The sequence below is a fragment of the Alosa pseudoharengus genome, unplaced genomic scaffold, assembly GCF_046254945.1.
Source record: "Alosa pseudoharengus isolate Yale_2024_CS ecotype anadromous, Long Island Sound unplaced genomic scaffold, YU_APseudo_1.1 YU_APseudo_1.1_scf_22, whole genome shotgun sequence".
Lineage (NCBI taxonomy): Eukaryota > Metazoa > Chordata > Actinopteri > Clupeiformes > Clupeidae > Alosa > Alosa pseudoharengus.
The window spans coordinates 25,076,537-25,090,178 of NW_027468680.1; the positions used below are offsets into that span (position 1 = coordinate 25,076,537).

The 13,642-nt window shown below is 45.6% G+C and overlaps 1 protein-coding gene across 1 annotated transcript; it reads right to left on the bottom strand.

Moving 5' to 3' along the window:
* Positions 1 to 238: 238 nt before the first annotated feature.
* psen1 (presenilin 1) lies at positions 239 to 13,034 on the bottom strand. Its single transcript, XM_076299450.1, has 11 exons — positions 12,861 to 13,034; positions 12,020 to 12,099; positions 10,863 to 11,161; positions 9,394 to 9,535; positions 8,737 to 8,804; positions 8,195 to 8,415; positions 5,923 to 6,021; positions 5,541 to 5,624; positions 4,402 to 4,572; positions 2,619 to 2,737; positions 239 to 1,725 (listed from the first exon to the last, which is right to left on the bottom strand). The coding sequence occupies exons 2-11, from the start codon at positions 12,053 to 12,055 to the stop codon at positions 1,570 to 1,572; spliced, it is 1,395 nt and encodes a 464-aa protein (XP_076155565.1). The 5' UTR covers positions 12,056 to 12,099; positions 12,861 to 13,034; the 3' UTR covers positions 239 to 1,569.
* Positions 13,035 to 13,642: the final 608 nt, after the last annotated feature.

The following is a 13,642-nucleotide window of genomic DNA, read 5'->3' on the forward strand; positions in this document are numbered from 1 at the left end:
GATCTTGGAAATCACTGCGGTTATGTCACCTGACCAGTGCCTTATACATGCTCTCCAACATACGGACACAGCCATGCGGTAGACTACACAGTAGGGTCAGTGTAGTGGACTGCTCTGACAGCCACAATGTGACTGTCGTAAGGTCACACGTGCGCAGCCTGACAGGAAATAATCAGTGAGGACTCACGCCAGACCATGCTGGTCAGACTGGTGAAAAGAGAGCACTGGGAGACAAGGAGACGATTCAGACAGAACAGTGAAGCAACACTGCTCAGTCACATTTCTCATTTATTCCACAACATCCTGAAAATGATACAAACCAATAATAATAATAAAAAAAAAAAACAGTGTTTGCCTTTTCTTCTTCGTTTTTTTTTTTTTTTTTTTACAAAATTCCCTAAAATAATTACATGAATTCATCTTGATGCCCATGTCTACTAGGAGAAGAATCAGCCTCTCACCAAGAGAATAACTGTACCAGCAAACAAACAAACAAAAAAAACAACAAAAATAAAAGTCAATAACAAACAAAAAAAGAAAAATCACAGCATCAAGCATTACATAATCCTAACCAAAACAAAAGGAAAAAAAAACTTTGGTGCAGGTTCACGTTCTCTCAGCTATGGGCAGTTAATTTTGGTCACTTGGAAGGACTCCATGTGCGGGTACATTCCATATGGTCACCTCCACATGGATTCTCAAAAGCAGCTGTGTCTGCTAAGCTCCGGACCACAATGCATCTGTGATCAGCATGTGACGTTGAGGATTCGGAAGTGTGAGAAGGCTTAAAAAAGTACCAAAACACCACATTTGATGTCTGTGGTCGTCTTTCTATATCCATTCATATTCAAACCAACATCAGTCCCATTCAGGAAAACCACTTGCTGGCAAAGCCATAGCCATTCCCAGAGGACTTTGGTTTAGAACTCTCCTTAATATATGAGCAGGCAAACAACCAGCAGAGACTATGGCATCTTTTACCAGTGTTGGGCAATGAAGCAAACACCGATTCCAAAGGGTAATTAAAAGCAAAAATTGGAATTAAAAAAAAAAAAAAACATGAATATTCAACAAAGGTGCATAATAATTATCCAGTTATTACAATAACAGAAGAAAATGTTAAAGGACCACAAATCAGTAATTCTCTTTTTAAGTGGTAAGCTTTTCTTTTAAGAGGTAAAAAAAGTTGTTGTTTTTTTGTTGTTGTTAAAGAGGAAACGCCTTAGAGCATCATTCCTGCTGCCCCTGCAAAGGCCGCTGGCTGACCAGAGAAGTGCCTCTCTGATGGTTTTGTACAAGGATCTCACCGTGATGAAGCAAATCACAACAAGTACCAAGTCTCAACCAAAACATAAAAAAATAAAAAAAAAAGGTTATAAGGTGAAAAAAGGTCCAGTTTAATCACGCATCCAGCAGGGAGGCGGGGGCAGTCTCCTTTACCCAATAGTCCCTGGTGAGGCCAGAAAAAGGCCCTGAGTGGTGTGCGTGTGTGTGGATGTGTTTAGTGTGTGTGGATGTGTTTACATGGGTGGGTATGATCGTGGTGGTGAGACCGAGTCCCAGGTCCTGTCATATATAAAACTGGTGCATGGCCAGCTGGTCCATGAAGGGCCGTACCAGGTTGTCTGTGGCGAAGTAGAAGACCAAGCCGAACGTGATGGAGATGGGCAGGGCGGGCAGCGCCTTCTTAAAGATGGCCAGCAGGAGCAGAGTCAGACACAGTCCCTGGGAGGAGAGGGGGAGACGAGCGAGAGGGTCAGCATGCTAGTACAGGGTTCCCACTCTAAGCCAATTGTAACATTCCATGACTTTTCCCTGACTTTCCCTGACAAAAAAACCTGAATTTCCATGACTTACTATATAATGAATGGTACCTTTTACCGACCAATGATTTCAGAGCGCCCGTGTAGCAGCAAACAGTCTTTTACTGTTTTAGAGCTGGAGATGAATAAATGGGCATTGAATAAACACAGTTGCGATACTCAAGCAAGCAGTAAAGCTAACAAGCAAATAATAGACAAATTCTGCGTAGAAAATACAGTGTTTCCCATACATTGACTTATTTGTGGCGGCTCACCACAATATCAACATTGACCACCACACAATGATTTTCCTGGAAGTACTAAATTGTGCTTAAATCTGGTTAGAATCATAACCGTGCTGCACTAATTTGTTAAAAACTGTTGCATTGGAGGTAATTCTGCAAACCTACCACCACAAATAGAATTCAATTCTGTGGGAAACACTGAAATATATTTGTATTAATGTGTTTTGGCAAGAAAATGATAAACTGCTACAACAAAATTCCCTGATATTCCATGACTTTGCCCCAAAAATGATAAAAAATCCCTGACTTTCCTTGTCTGGAATAGACTTTCTAAAATTCCATGATATTCCAGAAATTCCATGACCCGTGGGAACCCTGCTAGTAAGATTCTTTGGTAGCTCTCTGACGGACGATCTCTGAGCTCCCTCTTTGTAAGTGATGTAGAGAAGAGCATCGTCCCAAAGTTAGACACTCTGAGAAGAACAGGTCTAAATCTGGCATGGGAATGAGAATCCAATGTGTGAATGGTGCAGTGGGGCCAGTGCGGCGGTGTGCTGAGCAGCTGACTTACGATAAGGATGGCCACAAAGCAGGCCAGAGTGGTGTTCCAGTCCCCACTGGCTGCGGCTGACGCCTTCCCCACCAGCATGCTGTAAAAGATGAAGTCTCCAAGACCAAGCTTCACGCCCCCTGGAAACACACACACAAAACACAAGAGTCAACACACGTATGTACACGCACGCACATGGGACACGGACGGACACACACACACACACACACAGAAGAGTGAGCACACGCAAGTGCACGCACGCACATGGACAGAGACACAGACACAGACACAGACACAAAAAAAAGTGAAAACCCCTTCGCTAACCCCACAGCTGGAGAGCCCGTTTGTCCTTAATTACTGAGCAAACTTCGAAACTTTGGTGTGTGTGTGTGGGTGTGTGTGTGTGTGTGTGTGTGTGTGTGGAGAGCATTTTACAGAGGCTTTGCTGGGGAGGCGAGGCCCTGGCTGTAAGTACAGAGGATTGAAAGGCCCGTCATTTTCCTGGCCGATGATGCCCTAATCAGGTCTTTTAATGGCTGCCACTGGGTGTTTCTGGCTTTCCATCATGCCGACACGTGCATGGACTCCAAACGCACAGGCTCCCGCCACACACACACACACACACACACACACACACACACACACACACACACACACACACACACACACACACACACACACACACACACACACACACACACACACACACACACACACACACACACACACACACACACACACACACACACACACACACACACACACACACACACACACACACACACACAGCGCCAAAGGCATCATAAAAATACCTCAAAAGCAGAGGATGATGAAAGGTAGCGGGACAGGCTGAGTAAGGAGGAGGAGAAAGATGGTGGCAGACAAACTGAGACTTGAGGACATGATTACACCCTGAGAGTGCCTCATTTTGGCCACCGCATCCACACCACTCACACATGCTGGAGACAGACAGACACCAACCTGTCTAACTCAGCAGCTCTACTGGTTTTAGAAATAGTGAACAGGCATTTAAAGGGGGGGGGGGGCGGCAACAAAGCTACTACTTCAACTGAATGCACATTTTACAATACATCTTTATCTGTAATTTCTAATTTATCATTGCATAGTGTTTACTTACATGTAGCAACATTGTTATACAGTCATGCATTACCAATATTGCACATAGCTCTGGGTAAAACCAAATGTGTGATGTGTCCCTTTATAGTAATGATTCTGGGGCCTAATGGAGATATCATATAGATCTGGAGATTGTGAGGAAGTACCGCCCCCATTTACTTTGATGGCTGATGCTAGGCTTATGTTGCTATTCTGCTGCTTACAGGTGATGACATTTTTGATGTTCCTTTCCTTCCACCTCAACCACCAGCAGTTTGCTGTCCCTTGGTCCAGGGGGTACGCTCTGTCCCTGCCTCTGTCCAAAGCGTAGGCTCAAGACCTGGACCCAGGACAGGACAAACGCCATAAACTCTTTCTTTATCTGTATAGCCATTATCATTTGTAAATCCAATCTCATGTTCACTTTTACTCCTGGTTCCTGAGTGTCTCTGGTTGAAATTATAGTTTCTGCACAAACTGTTCGCAAACCTCTGGGGCACAGCGGCAAAGCTGCAAAACTCCTGGCCGACTTCGTATGACTATGCTGATTACATTTTGTCTAGTCAGCCTTGTGGGCCTTCTGGAAACAGACCAAAGGGTATAAGAAGCTCCCCGCTGGGTCTAACCAGCAATCTGCGCTTTGTCCCTTTTCATTTTTCGGATATATTCGTCCTTGCACAGCACTCACTCTCCTCGTCGTCGTCATCGGCGGGTGGCCGCGCCGAGGGCATCTGCTGGATCTCGCGCCGCGTATCGTCCGTGGACTGCAGTGGGCCCAGCTGCTGCTCCTGGTGCCCCACCCAGGTCGTGGTGAAGCCGCCGTCGTCCTCTCCCGGGCTGCTGGGTGTCATCGGCACGGCTGGAGAGGCAGGGGACACTCGAGTCAGTCAAGTCAAGAAGCAAATCAACAGCAGGGAGAGCTATGATAATGTGTTAGCATTTGTTGAGTATGGCACATGGAAACAGCTGTAATTAATCGCAAAGCGTGATGTGATGACGCTATTGTACAGATCTGTGAAAATTATTTTTTCCCCACGAGAAAAATAAACCAACTGACTAACTAACTAACTAACTAACCGACCAATTGCATCATAGTGAGGAACTTGTTTATAAACAACAGCTAAACTGTTTTCAAAATTGATGGTTCGAAAATCAAAGCTAAATTGCAGTAAAATGCTTGTAATATGTCGATGTGAAATAATGAACTAAGCTATTGCTGGCTGCAGCAGACCTGCAGCTCGTGAGGCTTTATAACTGCTGCACAGCCTCAAGATATACACAGGCAAGATTTATGAAGATATTGTGATAAATAACATCAATATCAAATAGACATGTTTTTCTTACTGATTCAAACCAATGTCAGACGTGAAAAACATCCAGACTTGGAACACGTTTTTCGTTTTCTTTAGCGAGAAAGAGTTAGGACGCGGAGTTAAGTGGAAGATGTCCACACGTGCGCCTCGAGCGAAACCCAGAGTGCAGTCTGGACATGCTCCGTCATGCTCACATGCTCTGGCAAGGCCCCTGTGCTGATGTTGCATGTCGTCTGCCAGAACTCTGCCAGCTTGTGCTGGCACAGGAAGGTGCTATAGTTCGCATGCAGCATCTAATCTGAGAGTGGGAGCCATGTTTGTGTGCATTGTGGGAGCCATGTTTGTGTGCATTGTGGGAGCCATGTTTGTGTGCATTGTGGGAGCCATGTTTGTGTGCATTGTGGGAGCCATGTTTGTGTGCACTGTGGGTGCCATGTTTGTGTGCATTGTTTTCATGCTCTTGGCGTTTGTTTGGTTTGTTTTTCACTCTAGCTGGATGGTCAAGCAGACTCACCCTGACTCTCGGGCTGAGGGGGCGTGCTGGAATTATTCTTGGTCTCCACGTTGTCGGCCATACCCACCAGCCATACCATGGTCGCTGGCAGAAGACCACAAAACAATACAATTAGAACACACATTTATACTCCAAATTTTGGTTTGGGGTCAAGACTTTTTACTACAACCACACACAATTCAAAACACATTTTTATTTTTCCGGTTAAAAGCGACCCATCCTGTGTGAATGCCAAGGAGCAGTTGAGTTGAGCATATTCTATTCTGGTCCCACACAGATAAACCTCCCCTGCTGGACCTGCCCTTGAGGGAGAGGGAGCGAGGGAGGGAGGAAGAGAGGGAGGGACGGAGAGAAAGAGAGAGAATAGGCATGGAGGACTTACAGGAGTAAATGAGAGCGGGGAAGATGGCCTCATTCCTCTCCTGCGCTGTCTCGACCAGAATCCGCAGCGGCCCTTTAGGACACAGCACCGCCAAGAGATCTGTGAGAGGGAAACAGAGAGTACTTTAATCAGATGAACACCACCAAATCTTTGTGCCTTAGTCAACTGGATAGAAAAACATGGTTAATGTTCCATGGTTAATCTTAATCTGATCTTAGTCTGCACACTATTTAATGACATGCTTGAGAATGGTTGTTAGCCATAATCTTCGAGTACTCAATGATCCATGAAGTCCCGTACGACTCAAACGAGAGTTCAGGCAGCCTCGGCTTATACATGGAGACAAACTCCTACAGGTTACGCAAAAGACGCTCAGCAATAGATTTGTGGGGAATGAAAGCTACACCAAAGCTTTGTCTTGCTCCCGAGTGTTTTCTATCAACATCCTACAGCTGCACTCTCCGCCCAGAGATGTCATCTAAATATATCACCAGCACATTCCTCTGTGACCAAACACACACAGTGTCGTCCCCCTGACTTTGTGGCCAAATCTGAAGAGCCCCACATTGTGTGTTCTTCCAGGAAATCTGGTGGAGACCCAAGACATCTTTCCTCACTTTCAAGTTCCTTTGGCCACTCGAGCGTCTCTCTCGTCTGTCCTTCCTGTTTGTGTGCCAAGATCCTTCCGTTACAAAACACATCCGGCTCTGGCCTGGCCAGCTGAAACATTCTTTCTGATCCTCACACTTATTTGATAACACCCTCTTTGATCTACTGTTTATGCTAGAACTGGATATGATTCTGCAGCATTTGTCTGAACTGTTTGCGGGTGAGCTTACAGCAGCCAGAAGCAGTATCTACCATAATGTATAGTGCCACACTAGAAAGACTTGTGTTAACTCCGAAGGGATCACACTTGTTAGTGAAGCATTTCCTCAAATCTTACACAAACACACCTAATATGGCAACTCAGGATTGTGAGATCTCAGTGGATACAGAGATTCAAGAACCTTCAGAATTATCAATGTCAAACCACTGGAACAACAAAGTCTGAACCAGGCTCAACATGTCAGTACACAAAACAAGATGTAGACAAGCACACACACAACTTTTTGTTTTTCGTGGCCTAGACGTTTTTTCGGCACTCTGATTACATTTTTGATATCATACAGCTATATTTTGACTGAACGTTCTTGGAGCTACGCACTGGGCGAAACATCTGTTAGACTGAAGGCGCAAAGGCCACCTCTACTCGCAGTACACAAAGCAAGGCAATAATCCAACTTGTGCACTAGAGGACTAAAATATAATTTCTGGAATTTTGTTTACTTCAGAGAAAATTTCCCCAAAAAGTGCTAGTCTTAGACAGTTCATCAAAGCAGAGTGACTATGTTTCTTGAGGGGCGTATGGCTCTGGAGGGCATTGGAGGGCATTCAATACCATTAAATGTGATGTCAATAAGTTGTTCAACACTCTGTAAATAAAGTTGACTGGTATTCAGCAGACCCTCGCAACAGTGGGTCCAGGAATCAAACCCAGGCAGACCAACTGTCAGGTGGTAACAGCCCCGCAGCCCCACTACAGCCGTACATACATCAATTACACTGTATATCAAGCTACCAAAACCAAGCTGAAAGAGAAGCCTCTGAGAGGTCTGTGCTGTGCTGTGCGGTGCGGTGCTGTGCTGTGCTGTGCTGTGCTGTGCTGTGCTGTGCTGTGCTGTGCTGTGCTGTGCTGTGCTGTGCTGTGCTGTGCTGTGCTGTGCTGTGCTGTGCTGTGCTGTGCTGTGCTGTGCTGTGCTGTGCTGTGCTGTGCTGTGCTGTGCTGTGCTGTGCTGTGCGGTGCGGTGCGGTGCGGTGCGGTGCGGTGCGGTGCGGTGCGGTGCGGTGCTGTGCTGTGCTGTGCTGTGCTGTGCTGTGCTGTGCTGTGCTGTGCTGTGCTGTGCTGTGCTGTGCTGTGCTGTGCTGTGCTGTGCTGTGCTGTGCTGTGCTGTGCTGTGCTGTGCTGTGCTGTGCTGTGCTGTGCTGTGCTGTGCTGTGCTGTGCTGTGCTGTGCTGTGCTGTGCTGTGCTGTGCTGTGCTGTGCTGTGCTGTGCTGTGCTGTGCTGTGCTGTGCTGTGCTGTGCTGTGCTGTGCTGTGCTGTGCTGTGCTGTGCTGTGCTGTGCTGTGCTGTGCTGTGCTGTGCTGTGCTGTGCTGTGCTGTGCTGTGCTGTGCTGTGCTGTGCTGTGCTGTGCTGTGCTGTGCTGTGCTGTGTTGTGGCGTGGACCCACCGTAGACAGAGATGACCGCTAGGATGAGCCAGGCTGTCCACTCAGGAAGGTACTTGATGAAAACTAGCGCCATGAGCGCACTGATCATGATGAGATAGGCCTGCTGCAGACGCAGAGGACCCTTCCAGTGGATGCAGATCATGCCCACCACACCGAAGTTCCAGATGATCAGGGCCAGCGTGATGTAGTCCATGGCCACGTTGTACGTCTTGAACACCTCCCTGAGTGGAGGACCAGAAGAACCATAAGATACACGTGCCTGGCTGGAGAGCATTACACACACATGTACAAAGAGCATGGGGCAATTCCGTGCAAAACGGTCACGTCCATAACGCCAACACAATGCCATGGTATGGTATGATGTGAATGATGATTACTTGAAATTTGAGCATTCACTCTTCTCGGTTGTAGAACTTACATGAAAAACTTTTCACATAATCATTTGCATCATACAAATACCATGGCATTTAGTTGGAGTTATAGACGTGACAGTTTTGCGTGGAATTGCCCCATGGCTGATGAGGTGCAGCGTGAGCTCATACCCCAGGTAGATGAAGGAGAAGAAGAACAACAGGAGGAGGGAGGAGATGAACAGCCATCCGTGGATCACCTGGTAAGAAACCAGCCCATAGGAGCATGAGCATTGTTGTTGGACTGATGATGGCATTCAAAATGTCCTGTTTCTGTATCCTCAATGTTTTAAATTCTGTTGCATGTCTGGGTTGGTTTTATTGTTATTTATTGTTGTCTGCGGTTAATGTTCACTGTGGCTTCCTTGAGTGCAAGACAAATACCCTTCTGGGCAATAAAGTTTCATTCATTCATTCATTAGTACTTTATTTACAAAACACTTCCACCTAACCTGTGTGGTGTGGAGAGTGTACAATACACCAGCATGTCTACTTCCGACTGAATCCAAGGCGCTTCCACTAACCAGCTAAAGTCAAACCACCTAAGCTAAAGAACATATACGTTTCTATGATAGTGTAAGTATATACCTTTGGAAACTATACGAGTGCAGTATATATGCATGTACCCAACGTTAAAAATACTTTTACTGTGAACACCCTTCATAATGGCTACAATAATCAGTAGGGGAGGGTGGCGCAACCAATGGGAAACCACTAAGCCACATATAATGAGCCCTTTGCAGCAACAGCCTCACCCGTAGGGCCTGGCTGCGGCTTGCTTGGCCCTACCTTGTAGCAGCGGTACTTGTAGAGTACCACCAGCACCAGCGTCATGACAACAATGACTGTGATCATGATGGAGGCGTTGAGGATGGAGTTGATGGCCCGCTGACCTACGGTGTCGGTGTCCTCTCGGAACGGGGTGTATAGCCTGCGGGCAGACAAGTACAAATGATGACAGACTCAAAACATGGTTACCCACAAGCCACTGCTCAATCACCCACCTAACAAGACAACCAAACTCAATAAACAAAAAGAATCTGGGTGTTGCAAGAAGTGTGGCCACATCAGACACAACATTTAGAAAATGAATGGCATGTTTCAAAGGACACTGAGCCATTTAAAACAAATCCAGGGTATGGCAACTTAAACTAAAGCCCGTAATTTGAGTGCAACCCAATCTTTTCCATCACTAACCTCTGACAAGAACTTACTAATTTTCTTTTCTTGCTACTAAACACCACCATCTAGTGGTTCAACTGGACACCTACATGAATAATACTGACCAATCACTCCTAACCTGTGTTCTCATGGCTGTGCCAAAACTGTGCCTTTTCCAAACCGGAGTCTACCACTCCCACTCTGTTAGTGAATTCCATTTTATTGTGGCGTTCAAGACTGTGGAGGGCATTCTCATGATGAGGTAGGGTTTAAAACAGTTTTGATACAACTTTGGGATGCCCCCAACTCAAAAGGGAAATTGGTCAAATCGAGTCGTTTTCATTGAAATAACCAACAAAATAAATATTTAAAAAGCCATTAAACACACGTTGTGGATACCCTGGATGTCTTCCCTCTTCACTCACAATCTTGTGGGTGGAGCTGCAGTTAACGTGTGTAAGCTAGTCCGATACATGTTGATATTACACAGGTCTACTTTATTTCCATCTTGTGCATTTTACTGCTTATGCTGCTCATATCAGTTTCACTGTTATGATGTAAATTACGCTTTAATTACCAAATCCTGCCTAGCAGACCTGAAAACAACTGACAAGTTGAGTTCAGGTGCTGTACCCAGTGCACTGAGACAGAAAAACTGTTGCACATGCTTGTTAAGTGAGCATCGACGCAGACCCGCTTTTTAGGTCATTATAGCGACCATCCCTACCTATTTCCCGGCACATTGGTTTCAGATGGCACTTAATGTGGCGGACCCTCAGGGGAACGCACAAACAGAGTGGAAGTGTGTATGGCGAGGGTGTAGGTCCTAGCTTGGAAAAGGCCCTTTAAGAATTTCACACCATGACCATACCATTATGCCTAATCCTGAGGCAGCATAATTCTTATGAGCTCAAAAAAGTGTATTGTACATTATTGTGTCTCTCCTTCACTCTCTCTCTCTCTCTCTAATACACACACACACACACACACACACACACACACACACACACACACACACACACACACACACACACACACACACACACACACACACACACACACACACACACACACACACAAACCGGAGTTCCACTCACAGCTGCTGTCCATCATTTTGCGTGTAGAAACTGACAGACTTGATGGTGGCCACGACGACCACCATGCAGAGCGTGACGGGCACGAAGAGCATGATGACGTGCTTGGCTCCATACTTGAGAGTCAGTTCCTCGTCCTCATCATCCTCGCTGTCGGTGACCACATGCGCGGGAGGCGCCCGCGGAGCCGTGGGCGGTTGCCCGTTGAGCTCCGTCTCCCCTCTAGTGCCGTTGTCCGCCGTGGCCCTGGTGGTCCCTGCATCGCGGCGCTGCCGCAGCTCCCCCTGTGGTCTTTCTACCTGCTGTTTTGTATGGAGACATGGAGGATCAGTTATGAAAGAAGCAATAGATGGATAGACGCACAGACCGAGGCGAGACGAGGTGAAAAGAGGAAGAGGAGACCGAACGGAAATGTGAGGGCAAACAAAGACAAGGAGAAACAATACAAACAAAGACTTGTATTGTAGGGTTGCAGGGGATGTTCAGAGTCAATTTGTGCTCTCTCTGTCTCTAGTCTTGTCACTTGCTATCTGGCAGAAACCAGGGTGAGTGTAGCTAAGGACGCAGTTTCACCTATTCCTTAGCATCCCCAAAACCATTCTCTGAGCAACACTACACTGCATGCATTGGAAAGATCATTCAACAGAGAATACTTACCGATCTGTAGCTCTATGCAACACAATGCCATCTCAAAAGCCTCAGCTGACAAGCAAGTTAGGGCATGGTACTGCCAGATCCTTCCACTGTAGTCACTACCTAAGGTTTCTAACACACCTGATTATGTTCAACTGGCAAGAAACCGATAGGTGTTGCCAAAGATCTACCGATGCTCAAAAGTCAAAGATGTACCGATGCTCAAAAGTCAAGGTAAGCATGGTGAGAGAAGAGAGAAAAATTATACACCAGCCTAAAGTTGAGGTAGATGTCTGTGACTCAAAATATTCACTTAGTTTCTCAAAAACATTTGAAGAGAAACCCTACCCTTTGTTAATGTACAAAGGACAAGGGGCCTCCTTGGATAAAAGGACTTTGACTCCAGTTAATGAAGGGCTAGCAGCTATATCCTTATCCTTGCCCATAATCACAAAGCATAAACAGGTGTTTCCCTGCCAGGCATGCTAAAGGTATGAGAAAAGAGATGACAGCTAGAATCTACTCACGTCATTGTTCTCACAAACATTCACATTGTCAGCCATTGGTGCACTGCATAGATTCTGGCCCACATAGACAAACTCCTTCCCTGGAGAAAAAGCAGAGTGGCAAAAGAAAATATTATGATTTTCATTTGTATGTATGACAACATTCAATTCATTTGTATGTATGTAGGATCTAGCCAAGCCGTGTTAACCTTATTATTTACCTGGGCAACTGCCTATAATAGCACACGACAATGACCAAAGTTGAATTCTGATATCATTGGCTATTTGATCACAGGATTTCACGCTCTAATCCAAATTTACCGCTAACATTTCTAGTAGCAGCTAGCTCATCTTAGCTAACATACCTAAAACCTAGCATCAGTTCAACTCAGTCGGTTCGTTGACGTTCAGCAAATTAACTATGGGGTCAACTAAATGAAATGCCCACTGTGACTCTACAGACCATTGCCAGTAACCAAACATTAATATTGGCTCATTGGGCATTGGATACGTCGCTAGCTAGCTATTGTACCAATCAACCACCAAGCTAACGTAGCCAGACACAATAAAATGCTTGCTAGCTTTGGTTGATATTGTATACAATGCATTAGCTAACAGTATGGTTTGGATTTCTGTCTTTACAACTGTGAAATCCGTATTCCCTATGTACGTGGGTCTCACACAATGGCAATCTGGTAGCGTTAGCTAGCGACACATATCTCAACTTCAGCTTTCGCTAGTCTTTCAGTCAGACCTTGGTAGCGGTACTATCGCCAGTGTATAAGCTAGCTAGTTAGCATGGCTAGCTCTAGCTGTTAACGTTAGCGTGTTTATTCTGTCGAATAAGCTGTTTCACTCTTACCCTAGAATCACAGACAAAGAGCCTCGCGAACGGAAGTTTTCTTTTTCGGGTTGTTTTGAATTATGTCCAGGGTGCATTAATGTTAAGATGGTTGAACTTCAGCAATTGTTATCATTTGTTTTACATTAACCCACTCGAGTACACATCTCCCATCCGGCTAATGGACTTCCTCCTCCGCCCACCGTCACCGACCAAGAAACAAAGGTGTGTTCAGTGGGCTGGGTCCAGATCAGAAAACTGGGCTAACAGTGTTCTTTATGGGCACTGAAACGTAAAGATTAAAGAAACAAAGCTAAACAAATACTTTAAATAAAATAATGTGATATTGCCTACAATAGATGTATGCTACAGACCTGAAAGTGTGTAAGTAATTAATTAATTCGATGATCATCAAACAATTTTTTGGCCCTTTAATTCTCACTTGCAGTTCAGTGTCCCTGCTTTATGAGTGTACACCTAAACAGTTACAAACAGCAATAGCATTTGAACCCTGACCCCCAAAGCATGAAGGCACACAGTAGAGACAGTGAAACAGCCAACAGCGCCTGACTGCATGTTGTGCTGACAACACAGAAGACCAAGAAGATCAGGACAGGACACCATAAGTGGAGCTGTAGTGTGTTTCATGCTACAAGTTCCATGTCTCAGATGATCTCTGGTCTCCAAACTCCTACATTCTTTAGTTCCCAAGGAGCCTTGAGAAAACTCTCAGGACACTGTTTACCACTGTAGACTACTGACAGTATAGACTACTCACAAACTGTATGTCGATCCGGTCTGGA